Source organism: Cucurbita maxima, unplaced genomic scaffold, assembly GCF_002738345.1.
Source record: "Cucurbita maxima cultivar Rimu unplaced genomic scaffold, Cmax_1.0 Cma_Scf00003, whole genome shotgun sequence".
Classification (NCBI taxonomy): Eukaryota; Viridiplantae; Streptophyta; class Magnoliopsida; order Cucurbitales; family Cucurbitaceae; genus Cucurbita; species Cucurbita maxima.
The window spans coordinates 1,674,731-1,692,135 of NW_019272019.1; the positions used below are offsets into that span (position 1 = coordinate 1,674,731).

The 17,405-nt window shown below is 36.4% G+C and overlaps 2 protein-coding genes across 3 annotated transcripts; one reads left to right on the top strand and one right to left on the bottom strand.

The window, feature by feature from the left end:
• The first annotated feature begins 3,181 nt into the window (after positions 1-3,181).
• LOC111476729 (F-box protein At-B) lies at positions 3,182-5,665 on the top strand. Its single transcript, XM_023120520.1, has 4 exons — positions 3,182-3,481; positions 3,566-3,774; positions 3,991-4,081; positions 4,215-5,665. The coding sequence occupies exons 1-4, from the start codon at positions 3,329-3,331 to the stop codon at positions 5,586-5,588; spliced, it is 1,827 nt and encodes a 608-aa protein (XP_022976288.1). The 5' UTR covers positions 3,182-3,328; the 3' UTR covers positions 5,589-5,665.
• Positions 5,666-7,436: 1,771 nt separating this feature from the next.
• Positions 7,437-17,126, bottom strand: LOC111476730 (COP9 signalosome complex subunit 6a-like). Of its 2 annotated transcripts, XM_023120523.1 has the most exons (10): positions 16,546-17,126; positions 16,358-16,446; positions 11,282-11,375; positions 10,056-10,117; positions 9,883-9,961; positions 9,666-9,758; positions 9,335-9,435; positions 9,134-9,189; positions 7,877-7,985; positions 7,437-7,763 (listed from the first exon to the last, which is right to left on the bottom strand). In XM_023120523.1, the coding sequence occupies exons 1-9, from the start codon at positions 16,868-16,870 to the stop codon at positions 7,904-7,906; spliced, it is 981 nt and encodes a 326-aa protein (XP_022976291.1). In that variant the 5' UTR covers positions 16,871-17,126; the 3' UTR covers positions 7,437-7,763; positions 7,877-7,903. The 2 variants fall into 2 exon arrangements, with proteins under 2 accessions (XP_022976291.1, XP_022976289.1); XM_023120521.1 differs by having other exon boundaries at positions 7,437-7,985.
• Between the last annotated feature and the right edge of the window lie 279 nt (positions 17,127-17,405).

Genomic DNA, 17,405 nt, shown 5'->3' on the forward strand with positions numbered 1-17,405 from the left:
TTCCCTGAGACATGGTCACATTACTTACTCCTCGCTTCTTAAGAGTCCTTCCAACATGTTTCGTCCTTAGGACACTTGATAGTCCCGACATTTTTTTACGACATGCTTACGTTACCTACTCCTGCCTCAGAATTTAAAATTCATATTCGACACCTGATAGTTTCGACATTTTTCTACTCCCGCCTCGGAATTCAAAATCTAGATTCAACACCGGGTAGTCTCAACATTCCCCTGCGACATGGTCACATTACTTACTCCTCGCTTCTTAAGAGTCCTTCCAACATGTTTCGTCCTTAGGACACTTGATAGTCCCGACATTTTTTTACGACATGCTTACGTTAGCTACTCCCGCCTCAGAATTTGAAATTCAGATTCGACACCTGATAGTTTTGACATTTTTCTACTCCCGTCTCAGAATTCAAAATCTAGATTCAACACCGGGTAGTCCCAACATTCCCCTGTGACATGGTCACATTACTTACTCCTCTCTTCTTAAGAGTCCTTCCAACATGTTTTGTGCTCACTCACATGTATCCTAGGAAAATTCCTAAAATTTCCCAGAGATTATCCAATATAAAATTGCTTACAGTAAAATACATAACTTTCATTTCTTTTAAGTCTTTCTTAGTCATCCTATCTTTAGAATTACTCTAATTAAGATGTCGTTTCAATTCATTCATGTACCTCTCATTTACTCGATTTTATATTTTTAATAGAAATTATATTTAGAAAAGAAAATAATCCATTAAAACAATTTTTCAATGGAATATTTCTTACAAAAATATATAAAAAATAATTTTCAAAAGATTAAAATAAAATGCAGAGTCAATGACGAAAAAAGCTGGTCAACTACTAATTAGGACCAAAAGGGTAATATTAAAAATAAAATATGGTGTTTTCCAAAAGGGTACGGAAGTCTTTGTATATTGTTATGGGTAAACAAAAAGGTGTGAAAACGAGGCAGTTGGGGTCGTTTAATAAAGAAGAAAATTTTAATGACGTCATCCTTATGACAATGCTTCAAAACTGATCTATACGTCACTATCTATGCAATAATTAAATCCTTCGAATTAAATAGGTATAGATTTGAATCTTTCGTTCTTCTCTTCAACGGACGGGAATCTCACAATATACCTTTTGGGGGCTAGCGTCTCGCTTGCACACTGTCTGGTGTCTGACTCTGATACCATTTGTAACAGACCAAAACTCACTATTAGCAGATATTGTCCGCTTTTGACCTGTTACGTATTTCTGTCCGCCTAAGTAATGTTTCGTTCCCCTCTCTAACCGTTGTGAGATCTCACGATCCACTTCCTCTTGGGGACCCATCGTTCGATGTCTAACTCAGATGTCATTTGTAACTGTCTAAGCCTACTGCTAGTAGATATTGTTTGTTTTTGCCTGTTATGTATCGCTGTCAGCCTCACGATTTTAAAATAAGTCTGCTAGGAAGAGGCTAATCCATATAGTTAGTTAGAACTATATCTGAAGAGGCTAAACCATATAGTTACTTACATGTACCAGTGTTCCATTTTTACGCAAAAATACTCCTAACTCACTCCAATAAGATAAATTAGGGATGCGATTGAAATCAGATCGAAAAACGAGCAAACGAAGAGCAAACATGCAAGAAAATGCACCCGATACGCTGATTCCCGCACCCATACACTCGAAATCGCTCTCACACGTGTGTCGTCTTCCCCATTTTCTTTACTTCCTCTCCTCTTCGGTTTCTTATAGCTTCTGAACCGATTTTCTTCCCATTATTTCATGAGTTTTTTTTTTTTTTTTAATTTCAACCAGAATTGATAAATATTTGATTTGCAAAGTTAGAGGTTCTTTTAAGAACAAGAACTAGTTAGAAGAATGAATAACTCTTAGATTGAACTTGGAATCTAGGATGGTCAGTCTTAGATCCCAAGATGACTCCCTCCAGAATTAGCTTGATCAAGACTAATCCAATAAATTGGTTTAACTCATTCATTACCGGAGTAATATGCATATCATTCACATATTACCGAAATAACTTTCAGATCGAACTTAGAATCTATGATAGTCAGTCTTAGATCCCAAGATGATTCACTATGGAATTAGCTGGATCAAAACTAATCCAATAAATTGGTTTAATTTGAACCCAATATATCATTCACATATTACACTAAATAACTCTTAGATCGAACTTGGAATCTATGATGGTCAGTTTTAGACTCCAAGATGACTACCTCCAGAATTACCTCGATCAAAACTAATCCAATGAATTGGTTTAACTTCAACCCAATATATCATTCACATATTACGTAAATAACATGCATACATTAGTTTTTATACATTCATCGTCATTAACCGTCTCTCTTTTTTAAAAAAATTAAATTGAAGTTTACAAAAATACCCCTCAATTTCTTCTTCCTTTTTAATTTATTATCATTATTAATTTAAACTTTACATACCATTTTTATTTATTAAACAAACTTTTTAATATTAAATTCTCACGGTATCGGTCTCTATAAACTCATACAAGTTCTTCAATGTTTTGTCCTTACTGATATAGATAGTGATTTTTAATTCAAATAAATATTTTTTTAGTTATCCTATCTTCATAATCTGTCGTTGACACAGTTTAAATTCATTAATGTACCCGTCATTTACTCTAAAATCAACACATAATATGTATGTGGTCTATGGATATTGTTAAACGATCACGACTCAGCTCAAAGTGGACAATATCATACCATTGTAGAGAGTCGTGTTCGTCTAATATGGTATCAGAGTCATGCCCTAAACTTTGTTGTGCCAATAGATTAGTAAATCCTCAAATGTCGAACAAAAGACTCCAAAAAGAAAAGAAGTCAAGCCTCCTCAAAGACATAGTAAAAAATTACTAAGACTCTAAAGGAGTTGAGTCTCGATTAAAGGGAGACGTACTTCGTTCGAGAGGAGGTGTTGGATGATAAAAGTTTCATATCAAACTAATTTAGGGAATGATCATTGGGATGAGGCTTTTGGGAAATCGTAAAGCAAAGTCATGAGAGATTATGCTCAAAGTGGACAATATCATACATACATTGTGAAGAGTTCTTGTTCATCTAACTGATACCACAATGATGAAAATAGATTATATAAGGTTTTTTATTTTTAAAATCTATTAATAAGACTATAATTATGAGTGGAATGTTTGTTGAAATTATAGGTTGAAAATATTCATCGATTAAGGTGGAAGGTTCAATCCCTCGAGATGTTGAAGCTTGAAGAAGAACATGATTTTTGATTCATACGTTGAGCCGTCACCGGAGATAAATTACAGAGCCGAAAAAGCTCGACGAAGAAGAAAATGGCGTTGCAGAGATTCCCTCGCAGCGTTCTAGTGGAGATCCTGTTGAAATTGGACCCCGAAACCCTCTGCTCCGTCGCCTGCGTCAGTAAAGCCCTACAATTCGCCGTCGTTGATGCCATTTCCTTTCTCTCCACTCTCCATCTTCCCATCGTACGTTAACATGCGTTTGTTTTTCTCAATAGTTTGCTAAGCAATCGAGGCGAGATGTTTTGATGCTGAAATTTTCAATCGCAGACTTTCTTTCCAGATTCTCGTACTCTGAAGACTGGCATTCTAGGTCGGTGTCGAGGCATGAGAAGCCTGACTGTTAATTGCCTTCGCCTTGATGATTCTTCTCTCGTGGATTTTCTTGGACCTAATTTACTCGAGCTGAATTTGCTTTGCTGCTCTTCACTCTCTAGTAAATTCCTTGCTGAAGTAGGCAAACTTTGTCCTAATCTGAGGTGAAAATATCAGATATCTTCATATTTGGCAGTGCGATTGAATGAATCGAACGTTTTCTGTTCTTGTTCCTTTTTAGGGTTGGGATTCTGCTATTCTTTGTTTGATTACTTGTTTATTGTCTGTTCTTGAGGTAGAATTAAAATGCATCTGGTCTCTTGAATGTGTGGATCCCGTTTCTTATTACGTATTTACGTGATTTATTCATGTTATGTTAGGGTTCTTGTGCTTGAATTGGCAGCTCAAGATGATTACGAAGAATTCAACAGAAACTTGGCTGAAATGCTCACAAAATGCTTGCTCTTGGATGTAAGTTGATACGATACTATATTCCTCTGGTTTAGTTCATCATTTCTTAACAATTTTCATTCTGCTTCGGTTCTTAAACAAAATTTTAACAATCATTGAGTAGTAATATCGTTTTTTTTTCATCAAATGGTAGTCAATATCCTTAAAGATTCGAGGAGCAGGAAATGTTGAGACTAATTCCTTTAGTGCTGTTGAAGCATTTCTTCCCAAAACCACAAAAACACTGAAGTTGAAGTCACTGCTTCATGAAGATGCAATTTGCATCATAAACAAACTAAGAGATTCTGGGAACTCCTTAATCAACCCCTGTTCCAGAAACTTTGAATCTCCTCCTTTATCTACAGGGTTAATGTTGCAGTGCTTGTCACTTACCTTGGATGTTATTTCTGATGAGTTAATTATGACCATTGTTGACTCTCTTCCTTTTTTGGTAGAGCTTCACTTGGAAGACATGGCGAACCCCGAACAATTGGTGCACCTTGACTTGACCAATAGGGGACTTCATTCGTTGAGCACTTGTCATAATCTGAAATCACTGTCTCTAATGCGTGGTAGATATAATCACCAAGTCTCTTTCAAAAAGTTGAATGATATGGGTATGTTTCTCTTGTCTGAGGGTTGCAAAGGTCTCGAGTCGGTGAGATTCTGTGGATTCTCGAAAGTCAGCGATGCTGGTTTTGCGTCAATCCTTCACTCGTGCAATAGGCTGAAAAAATTCGAAATTCGTTATGCATTATATTTGTCAGACCTGGCATTTGACGGGTTTGATGCCATTGGTTGCTTTGTGACAGAGTTGAGATTGTTTTCCTGTAGTCTCATAACTTGTGAATCTGTGAAGCATTTGGCCTACTCTACACGCTTGGAAGTCCTTGATCTATGTGGCTGCAAGAGCATATCAGATTCTTGCCTGGATTCCATTTCCACTTTGTGCCATTTATCATCATTGATTCTAACTGCAACTGATGTAACCGACTTCGGTTTATCTGTTCTTGGTCAGGGAAGGCCACCCATCGTACGATTGTCTCTTCGAAGTTGTAAGAGAGTAACCGACGAAGGAATCTATCGTTTGTTTCATGGTGGCGGGACAGTGAGCAAGACGTTGTCTGTCTTGGATATTGGACACATTTCGGGTATAACTGATAGAGCAATCCAAATAATTGCTTCTGTTGGTGTCGGTATTACCGAGTTATGCATCAGATCTTGCTTCCATGTGACCGATTCTTCGGTGGAAGCTTTGGCGATGAAGAAACATTTCGAAGGTGAAGGTAAGTCGCTCTGCAGGCTCGATCTTTTTAATTGCATTGCTTTATCAATTGATGCTTGTAGGTCATTTAGGGAGCCTCTGTTTTCTGGGTTACAATGGCTAGGAATAGGCAATACTCGTTTGAGTAGTGATGGAAATGTTGGTTTAGTTAAGTTTTGTTCCAAACGACCTTGGTTGGCATTGTGTTTGGAAGGCTGTGAAGTTGGATGCCATGATGGATGGCAATTCCATAGATCAAAATGATTGTTGGATGGATGGAAATATAGAATTACGTTGGCATTATATTTGAATTATATTTAGATATATGAGAGCCTTTAGCTGTTTTTTAGCTACTATTGTTTAAAATTTCCATTTAGTGTCTGATTGTAACAGCCACAGATATTTGTCCTCTTTGGGCTTCCCCTCAAGGCTTCGATATTTGTCCTCTTTGGGCTTCCCCTCAAGGCTTCAAAACGTGTATGCAAGGGGAATGTTTCTACACCCTTATAAATTGTGTTTTTGTCCTCCTCCCAACCAATGTGAGAAATCACAACCCCCTCCCCCACCTTTGAGGCCCAGTGTCCTCGTTGACACTCGTTCCTTTCTCCATTTGATGTGGGACCGCGACCAAATCCACCCCTTCAGGGCCCAGCGTCCTTGCTGGCACTTGTTCCTTTCTCCAATCGATGTGGGACTGCCACCAAATCCACCCCCTTTGGGCCCAGCGCCCTTACTAGCACACTGCCTCGTGTCTACTCCCTTCGAGGAACAGCGAGAAGGCTGACACATTGACCGGTGTTTGTCTCTGATACAATTTGTAACGGCCTAGACCCACCCCTTGCAGATATTGTCCTCTTTGGGCTTTCCCTTTTGGGCTTCCCCTCAAAGCTTTAAAACGTGCTAAAGGAAGGTTTCCACACTCTTATGTTTTAGCAGAATTATACTCTATACAAAGTTGATTGATGATATTGAGTGAGTTAGGAAAATGAGAAATTGTGGCATCTAAATCAAGAGAACCGGATTTTCTCTCAACTTCCTAGAAATTTATAGGATGCATTAGAAACTTACTCTCACGGGTAGTCTCATTAGTCTTTTAAACGTGAAGCTAGAACCCCCTTGATTAGCTGAATGCCTCGGTAAAATGAACCTCTTTTTTGTAGCAAATTGAAAGTGTACATACACTAGGATGAGTTCTTTCGTGTTACATACTACCGTTCAAGAGATTAGAAGTTCGAATTATCCACATGTTTAACTAAAGAAAAAAATAGAAGAAAAAGTGAAACACTCTTAGTCGAACTTGTAACACATAAAGAGTATTTTCTACACTCTTAGTTTAATTTCACAACGCATTGGGGAATGTCGATGAATGAATGTGCATAGAAATACAGCTCTTCATAATATACAAATGTTAAGACATGGTGCAACAGAAAGATTAAACATAATATTTGAAAGAAATCATTTTGTTATCGATTTTAAAGGGAAAATAATGGTTTCGTAGTCAATTTTGGCTCCTACTAACTCTATTATAGATTTCTAACCATATTCTCTGTAGAATCCTTTTACCTCTTCCTTCTCCGAGCTTGAGATAGAGAAGAAGGAACAACAGGTTTTATTAGAGAACATCTCATAATGTTCATATCGATCTATTATGCACCTCTGCATCATGCATTGTAGATTTCATACGATAACTGTCTTAGCTCTAATATATCTTTTGTTTGACATTTCTTCAAGAAAAATCACACCTATCACTTTTTTAAATCTTTTGTTTCATTTCTTTGGGAACCAATCACACTTTTTTTTATTAAGAATCTAATTGTAAAACATATTGAATAACCATCTCAATCTTAAACATTAGTTCCAATTTTTAACTCTAAAAAAATCCATATGAAAATCTGAGTTTTAGTTATCAATGGTTAATTTGTTCTTTGATTAATCCAATTTTATTTAAATTAACATATATATATATATATATATATATATATATATATATATATATATATATAACGTGACAATTAGCAAGTAAATTAACTGAAAATAACCAAAGGGCAGAGTTGCTACACGCTTGTTTAAGTATATAACGTACACGCTTGTTTAAGTATATAACGTCCATGGTAATAAAATTGAAAGTTTACGATAAAAACTGATACGATAATTTTTACACAACTCACACAGAAAAATACTTCTCCATAAGATCTGACTTAGATAGGTGGAAGGTAATATGCATCTTAAAACTGGGAGAAGTATCAAATGAGGAGTCAAGGAAGTAAAGTCCACTCAACTCAACTGGTCTACCCTTTTGAGGAGGGCTTGCCCATTAATCTCTCTCTCTCGAATTACATACTGCATCCTCTAGAGCTAAACTGTGTCCTCATATGTGTAACAGATGGCCTTATGTAGAGGGAAAGGGAGGGAGATCATGCATGTTCAAACCATTTTTCACTGCTACAGCATCCATACATAGGAATTAAGAGCAAAAAACAAAACAAAAGAGATAGTAATTCCTATATCATGCTTTCAGAACCACTCAAATCCTAGCAGTATCATTGAAGTACCTGAACTTTCTGTTGGCAGTTGGGCTTTCATATAAAAACTGTTCGGCCACCTCTTCGACTATGTCGGTCGTATGCAGTGTTGAACTTTTCGATCAGCTCGTTCATTATACTGGAAAGTAAGTGTTGGGTGTGAGGTGAGGAGAGGAAAAAGAACAGTGCGAACAGATAAGACAAGAATTAATGCTAGGACAACGCATAGGGTAATATACTACCAACTTAGTGCTCGACATCCTCACAATAGTAGTATACTCTCAAGGGAAAGTTTGATAATTACTGGTATGCATGCAAAACCAAGGAGAAAGAAGCACAAATGCTTCAAAAAGAAGTACAGTAACGTATCCATCAACCAGATAACTTGAAATTGATCAATTAAGAATGCTGCCCCTTAGTTTCATTAGTAGAAGATCAGCTTATATAGTCTTCACTCATTCTTGTTCGTTTTTCTTTCACTCGGTAAATAGGGAAGGGCCGAAGAAGAATCAACCTTTTTTTTTTCACTAAAAGGAAGGAGTTTTGAACTTTTATAAATGTAAGCAAAGATCTGTTGGAAGAGGTAATGTATAGCGTACATATTTGCAAAAGCAAACTCTACATACACACCTGCATGGACGCATTTTATGGACAAGATCCTAACTATGTAATGCTTGATAACATTAGAAAAATTATACAAGCTACCAACACTAAGAGTATGAGCGTGCATCCACATTGAACATTCATTCAATATAGACATACTCAAGTACACTAAACGTGCAATCTAGAATGTAATTTTCTCCCTTCCAAATTCAAACATAATTGGAATGAAGAAAATATACGCATGGAAATGAGATAATTGATAAATTTTCAATTTGACTAGCATAAGTCGAAAAAGAAACATTTTAGTAACTAAAAAATCCACTTAAACCCATGATGTGACGAGTTAAGATGTGGGAAATGAATTTGAGACGACAGCTTTTTGTTTGTGAGATCATCGTTGGGGAAATAGTAAATTTCTTTAAATTGACAATTAGAATGAAAAAAAAAAAATGTTTAAATCTGATATCATATAAGCTTTGAAAAAGTCAAAATGGGTAGAAATGTTTACAAATACTGCTCTAAAAAACGTACTTTGTTTACCACGCACTTGGCATTTCCAGGGTAACGATTCTATTTTTCGAGATCATATGATACTGAGCATATGTTTGTGATTCTAATCTAGTTAGCAGCCACATACAGAGTATTCCACATCTAAAGTATACAATATGATCAGAAATATCATACCTTGAGCAATTAGTGGACATAGCTAGATATGTAATCAACATTGTGTCATTATAGTCCTGAAAGGAGGGACATTATGGAAGTAAGAATAACTAATCACAAATCAAAGTAATGTCTAAATTTTTGGTGCAAACATTTAAAATTTTAACTGCAGGAAAAACCAGGGCCAGGGAAATAACATGTGAGATGCGCGATAGCACTCACCATCAGGAAATCATCTTGAAACTTTATAGATTCAGTAACCGGCAATCTTCTGAGCAAACTTGACACTTGTCTTAGTAAGGAACTCTCCATGGGAACATCCCCTGATACAAAGAATAACAGATAGAAAATATCAATCTCAAATTGAGCCATTAAATCACAAGTTTCAGGAAGAATTAGAACCACTAAATGTAGCAGCCATGTTCGGACAATGATCAGAAATCAGAGCCTAACCACAACTAATAAAAAGAAAAGGAATAACCACCCTGGGCTTTTATACTCTTAAAATTTTTCATCATAAACATTTTTATGCATAGTACAGAAAAGAAAATACCATTTTGCATTGCCAGAAGATAACTGTGAAGTATCCTGATCCTGCTGTTTAGCATTTTGATGGCACTGTGAATACCCGCAAGGTGAGCAGCCACTACATTGAAGACAAAATTTCTCTCATTATAAACATATCAAATCATAATAATTTTCTTTCTGGCAATAAGAAATAACGAGGTTTAACCCCAGATTAAAATACATAGAGGTATTGGATCACTCACGTTGAGTAGCAGCAGAGCCTCCGTCAGATGGTTTCAAATGCGCAACATGATCAACAGAAATTCGCTCAGCTTCTACTGTCTTTAAAGAGTAAGAACAGGAAAATTTGCGAGAAACTCAATAACCAGAATTGCAACAAGTTTGAAGGACACAAGGAGCGACCAAGCAAACAAACCTCTATAGTGTAACTTGAGCGAACAAAAATTAGCTGAGGAATCCCTTCAATAACATGTAGCTCTATAGTTGTAGAAACCACAAACAAAAAACAAGAGTTAATACCACCATGCAAACAATTTTTTTCTCAATCTTTTTCTAGTGGAATTTTACCATGGGAATATTGTGGTAACGAGTAATTTAAGAGCAAGACAAGTAATTTTCATTGGGGTGCACAAAAACAAAACCTACGTCCACCCCTCATGACAATCACCCTTAGAAGGCCTTTGGTTAAAATAGCTTTCTAAGAGCCCAAATTTTTTATTTTTTCCTCATAATTATCTTGCCTCCCCTCTATATCAAAATCTAACAATCAATTTAGACAGTAAATGCCATGACTGCGCACACCCTTGTCACCTGCCACATGCAATATGTTGTTTTCTAAGTGACATCTCTAAATTGAGGACAAGATGAAAATGTTTCAAGTTTTGAACAAATGTCCCCCTGAAGGTGAAATTGGGTGGATTGGGTGATAAATGCAACAAATTTGTAAGCCAGGCATTAAAAAGACCTCATAATTTAAAAAGTCAAAGTTTCACATTCTCTTCTCAAATATATATATATATATATATATATAGATATATAATCCATATTATACACCAAATATATATTTTTTATCTTAGAAGTATTATATCCCAAAGACAAATACCATATCATCAGCATTCCAGAGTTTTCCTCTTGGCAATATACGGATAGTTCTTTCCTAACAGTTCCCCAGAAAACAGCTTACTAAGCTTGGAATACTTTCCAATTTCTTTTGATCGAAACTTCACATAGAATGGATCAATTGCCAAGAACTCTGTTACTATCCCTTGAACTTGTGACCATCCAAGAGAAAAGTTATAGACTTCTTGATGCTTCCCAACATGATAGTTTGAATGCCAAAAGATTATTAAAAAAAAAAAAAAAAAAAAAAAAAAAAAAAAAAAAAAAAAAAAAAAAAAAAAAAAAAAAAAAAAAAAAAAAAAAGTAAAAGACCAGGGTTTCAGAATAAGATGACAATTCCTGAGTATATGAAAACCAAACTATGCGCACTAATATTCACCACCATGGAAATCATGGATGATATACCTGAGAATTGGCATGAGAATGATGAAGACAAATGATCATATAACCAAAGAAATTTATTGATAACACACTGCAGACAAAAACCATGTAAAGAAGAAGAAAAGAAACAAGACATATTACCACTCTCATAAATCGTGACTGGGAGATCCTTTTGGGCATGATTAATTGAAGGATTGAGAAGAACATATACAGGGCTTTCATTGATATCCATCAACTGTTAAGTCAGAAAGCTCATCAAAATTAACAGTAAAATTGTATCCATTATCATATTCTAATTTCCCATCCAAGAAAAAAGATACAATTTCGTCTATCAAACTATATACTTTCTCTTGTTCAAGTAAGAAATTGAATTTCAACATTGAAAGCTAAATACATAAACTAAGCTACCCATCCTCCCAAAGAAGGCTAGGAAGATTACAAAGAACCTTCAATTGCATTTGAACAGAGTTAGAGAACAAGCATATTATAAAAATATCTTTGAGAGAATAGAACTAGACAAAGGCTGGCCTTCAGAAATTTTTTATCATATCATAATATTCAATGTGGCACCTTATCATAAAAGACAAAGAAAAAGGAAAAAAAATATATGTGAACATATTCTGAACTCTAGTAAATAAATAAATTTCCAGAGAGTAAAGACTGGAAAACATCGGCCAGTAAACTAGAAACTTCTCTGTAAGATGGATGCTAATAGAGTGGAATGACACTACTTTCATTAAGCCCTCCCCTAACTCCTGTCAACCCCCCAACCCTCGAGGGAAAGGGCTATAATAATACAGCACCAAAACTCTTTTTCTCATAGCCTTCAGGAAAAGTCATCAAGCAAGGGGATGAACCCTATCACCAATGCCCTCTCATTCTATGAACTTGTGATTTTAAAGGCATTTGAATGTTTGCGTGTTTTTTCACCATTAACCAATCAGAAAAGGTAGAATAGGAAATTCCTATTAGAACAAACATACCTAAAACTAGAAATCTTAGTGCCAAATTACAAAACTTTTGAGTGACCTTCACAAACTAGAATCATCGGTCATATATGTTGCAGGTCTAAATTAGCTTGTTGTTTTTCTTATTAATTTTGAAAGAGGTACATGTGCCTTTTATATAATACAACAAGCCTAACTAAACCCCTAGATAGCAACTAACAATAAATTTAAATAAATCCCTAGATACTAAGTAATAATAGAGATAGATTAGGGAGGTCGTCTACTTCCCATACTTAATGGTATTACACAAATATCTCCTAACTTAAGGCTAATCCTTCGACACTCCCCCTAAGCTGAGTAATAGATATCATTCATTCATAGCTAGGATACTAACTCATGATGTAGTAAGCTATGAAGTCCTTTTGTTAGCACATCTGTCAGTTGAAGTTGTGAGAACACATAACTCATGTATGCTATCCCCTTAGAGCACTTCCACAAGCGTTACTTGCATCTCTCGTGCTCACTCTTCTTGGAGCACTTCTACGAGCATGGCTTGTCTCTCTCATGCCCATTCCTCTTAGAGCACTTCCATGGACGTCACTGGTCTCTCTCATGCTCACTCCTCTTAGAGCACTTCCATGGACGTCACTGGTCTCTCTCATGCTCACTCCTCCTAGAGCACTTCCATGGACGTCACTGGTCTCTCTCATGCTCACTCTTAGAGTACTTCCACGGGCGTTGTTTGCCTCTCTAGTGCTCACTTCTCAAGTAGTGGCTTTTCTAAAGGTACCATCCGATACTCCCATCCGAGAATTGGAGTCCTGCCTTGACGAAATTGAAGATCTTAGTTCTATCCCCTCTTTTTCTTCCTCCAGCACCTTGGTTCCCTCCATTATTAAATACTTCAAATATGAATCTCAGATTTTGATGATTTGTGATGACAATTGGAAGAACGTTTTCAGATTTTTCTTGACATGATGGTGAAATAATCAAAAGGGAAGAAAATAAATCCTATTTCCCATTTGAAGTATGATATATTATATTATGGACCTCCTTTCTACTTGGACCTTCCTTAAAATTCTGGATTCTCAACCAGTTGAGTGCCAAAATTGCTGCCCAAACTTCTAGTGGAAATGGGCTACACACATGAAACTGCAACATCTACTTCAAGTTTCTGCTTCATTTATGAATATCACAACCTTATGCGAGTGATTGTTAGGATGAGGTTGTTTTTCCTCTATCACAAGAATATTTGAAAGGACCTTGTTCTTCCTCTATTGCTGGTTGGAATAGTGGAATGTGTGTCCGAATGGTGTACCAGATGAATTAGTAGTGAGGGCTTGTTGGATTTGCTCACTAAGTGGAATTAGAATAGTGTAGTAGTGGAATGCACGGATGATTTGCAGAATAGTGTAAATAGGTTTGTTGGGTGGGTTGCTGGGTGGAATATGTGATAAAGTGTGATTAACTTGCTTCTTCAGTAGAGGACTTGCAAGCGGTGAATCAATTGTGATTAGTTCTTTTGGGCATTCAATTACTTTTTCTGAGCTTGCAAGTAGAGATATCAATTTTACCTACGGGGCCCCCACCCTGAATGGGGAGGGGATCCCCCATTTAGACAGGGAATGGGGAATATTCTTTCCCCATTAGATAAATGGGGCAGGGGACAAGATTATATTCTCCATCCTTGCCCCCACCCAATTCCCCCTTCCGCTTAATATAAATATATTTTTTTCTTTTTTCCCTGAGCAGCCGAGAGATGAAGAAGATTTAGTTTGAGTGTTCGAAGTTTTCTGAGAGGGTATGGTAGGAATACAAATGAAACATTCCTTTGCCCTCACACAGAGAGCCTAGAGAACTAAAAATAAGAACTTCAGACCAATTACCTAGTTACTAATTTCCACAAGATAAAATACCCAAGGCATTGGTAGAAAAAAGAGAAAGGTGCTTCCTAGTTCCATTCTCTACTCCCCAAAGGACTGAGGTGTGGCGGTGGGAGGCCAAGGTTAAGGTTTGAGAAGGGGAGGGAGGAAGGGAGGGAGCTTTGTGTAGTGATCATAATCTTATCTATACTCTGAACATGTCAATAGATCCTAACAATACCATTCTTTCATTCAACACTTAAATAACAACGTAAGAAATCCATTCTCCACGGTAGACTTCCCATCTAAATTTGATGAGCATTGAGCTAGTTGAAAGTCGCACTTTGTAAACCCTCTTGATAAGAGAGTACTACTAAAAAGGCGATTGTCTTAGGCAAAAAGCTGTCAGTAATCTAAGGTTAGGAAACCTAATAAAAAATACTGGAAATACATTCATCAGTTTCTTTTATGAGAAACTAGCTTTCATTGAGATAGATAAATAGGAAATACGGGCAATACAAAAACAAGCCCAAAAACAAAATAGCCCACACACCCAATTGCAACAAGGGGCTCCAATCCAGAAGAATCATACTAAACTAATAATTACAACAACAACAACAACAACAAAAAAAAAAAAAAAAAAAAAAAAAAAAAAAAAAAAAAAAAAAAAAAAAAAAAAAAAAAAAAAAAAAAAAAAAAAAAAAAAAAACAATTGTATTAACAGTGGCCCACATGGATGAATCAAATCAAAGACGTGCAGAAGGTCCTCCCTAGATTGCTTAACCCCACAAAAAAACTACTATTCCTATTCAGCCAAATGGTCCACAACAAAGTAAAAAACATTTGAGATTGCCAAAGAGCCCTTTCTTTTGTCACGAAAGGGACAATTCAAGGGCACCTCCTCAAATATCAAACAACCTCTATTACGAGCAAGCGCAACCCCAACGGTCCTAAAAAATTTGTTCCACAAGGAGGTAACAAACACACAGTCCCAAAATAAATAGTCAAGATCCTCTTCCTCTCTCCTACAAAGGGCAGACCATTAAAGACACAACAAAACACCATGGAAGAAAGCCTCTAGATAAGATCAAGAGTATTCACTCTCCCATGCAAAACTTGCCATGCAAAAAACATAATAATCACTTTATAAGGAATTTTAACATTCTAAAGGGAGAAACACGTAGACCCTTAGGGGAAGAAGGGGCACAAAGAATCCAAACAAAATAACTATGGGAAACGCCTTCGAGAGCTTTGGAAGGCAAGTCCAAGAGTCCTTCTCCCCAAAAGCATAGGAGATTGACAATCTAACAAGCCTCACGATCAAAAAGTGCACAACAACAAAGACAATGAAGAATTGTCAGAGGAAGGCAAGATAGAGAACATCAAGTGTAACATCTTCTCTGATAGGTGGTAAAGACTAGGGAACAAGGAACACTAAGGTTTCTCTCCCACCCAACAATCCTCCTAGAAGTAGGTATTTGAACCATCCCTAATACAACATTTAATGAACTGAGAGAACAAAGGATATCCTAAAGCAATAGCAAACCATGCGATCCTATAAAAACCCTTAAACCTACCACTAGAGACCCATTCAAAACCTTCGCCACAAAGAATTAGGCTCCAACTAAAATTTCCAAAACCATTTCACCAAAAATACATTCATTGTATTTTCAAGGCGAAGTAAGGATGAGCTTATTGAAATTAGAGGGCATTATAGGAGTTCAAATTGTGTGATTCTAAGTAAAAGGTGTAAGAAATTGGGTTAAAAGTTGAGAAAATTGTTTTTCTTTGAAGGGAGTAAAACTACTAGCAGTGACTATGGAAGCGCTGTAAAGGGTCTTGAGAGTCAGAGTCTTTTCAAGGAAGCGATTGAGCAGGAAGATGGATCGAATTAAGTCAATTGGAATTCAATGTCAAACCTTGTGAGAAGGCTGGCCAGAGGATCAAAAAAATTGGCCATCAAAATACTGTCCTCTAATCTAATTGGAGTCTGTACGCGCATCCACACATACACGTACGCAGGGAGAGAGGCAGAAAGAAGTAATAGAGTTAATACTAAATTGGACATCTTTTGAATCTCAGGTATGTGTTTTTTTAATGAGAAACCAAGTTCTCATCACATCAAGAAGAATGAAAACAAATACAAGAACATACAAAAATCCATCCCCACAAAAGGAATTCAAACCCTAATTAAGAAAGAACGGACTCCAATTTGAAAGGAAACCTATCTAATAACTACAGAACTCCGGTGAAACTAAGACTCACAATTCTCAGGTGCGCAAATAAAATTCTTTAGGAATTAAGAGTCCGTTTAAAATTTCAATAAGCGCAGTACACTTGAGAATGTGAAAGCCATGTAAACAACTCTGTGTCAAGATAGTAAGACAGCAGTTCAAATGGTAACTCACAGCCTTATGGATATGCATGTCAGACTCCAGGGCATCACTCCCAGTAGAATACCAACCCAAAATGTAGAAGTGGGGAAAAACTTTCTTATCTGTTCCGAAAAAGAGAGCAACTTAATCATCATAAACAACAAAATCAACACCAACCAAAAAGCGAAAGAAAAATGAAAGAGACGTCGGAAATTACTAACAGAGCTCTTGCTTCTTCTCAAGGAAAGTGCGGTCCAGTGATTGAGTTTTGGGGTCATAAAGAAGCTCAAAGCTGTTAAAGATCTCAACCGTGCGGCCCCTCTGAACGCCAACAACACAACCATAAACCCTAGGTGCGGGAGGAGAAGTGGTAAGGTCCACAGAATCGGCTACATCGGCGTCATTACTCAAGGCGCAAGGAGATGGAGCTGAGCAGCAAGAGGACGGAGGATTCATCTGAGACTTAACCCTAGTGTAGTGATCGGAAATGTTCACAATCACAAGAGGGTGCAGCTTGAATGTCAATCCGCTGCCAGAAGACGCCATGATCGATTGCAACAAAACAAGGAACAAGCGATCGAGGATCCCAGATTTGCTTGACCTAGAAATCAAAACCAGAGAGAATGGAACACACAAAGTAGTGGATTTAACACTGTTTACCGAAATCTTCCAGTTCGTTCTTCAATTCTCATCCATCATCAATGCTCTGTTTTCGGCAATCTCCGAAACTTTTCTGAAAGAAGCTGAAGAGAAAGTTCCCGTGCGCTTCGCAGCTTTACACAGTTAACTCATGCACATTTATGTATATTGTAATTTCATCATAAAACTTTCAATTTGTATAATATATTTTTATTTATTAAAATTATTATTTTTTTTTAAATATTTACATTATTAATGTTAAAAATAAGAATCAACATGATTATTTTTATTTTTAAGAGATTCCGCACTAAAATAGATATTCTAAAAGCTAAAAAAAAATTAATTTTTTTAGTTTCTTTTTAAATAATAATATTTTAACTAATTAATTTTTTTGTCCGGTTAAAGCCAATATATTTTATAAGATTTTGTCCAATGAATCTGA

Excerpts from the sequence above, each read along its gene's own strand:
- LOC111476730 (XM_023120523.1), bottom strand. The coding sequence starts at position 16,870 with ATGGCGTCTTCTGGCAGCGGATTGACATTCAAGCTGCACCCTCTTGTG. Across the intron at positions 9,759-9,882 it reads AGGCTCTGCTGCTACTCAAC|TGGCTGCTCACCTTGCGGGT; the intron begins GTGAGTGATCCA and ends TCTTCAATGTAG. Across the intron at positions 9,190-9,334 it reads TTCAAGATGATTTCCTGATG|GACTATAATGACACAATGTT; the intron begins GTGAGTGCTATC and ends CCCTCCTTTCAG.
- LOC111476729 (XM_023120520.1), top strand. The coding sequence starts at position 3,329 with ATGGCGTTGCAGAGATTCCCTCGCAGCGTTCTAGTGGAGATCCTGTTG. Across the intron at positions 3,482-3,565 it reads CCACTCTCCATCTTCCCATC|ACTTTCTTTCCAGATTCTCG; the intron begins GTACGTTAACAT and ends TTTCAATCGCAG. Across the intron at positions 3,775-3,990 it reads AAACTTTGTCCTAATCTGAG|GGTTCTTGTGCTTGAATTGG; the intron begins GTGAAAATATCA and ends ATGTTATGTTAG.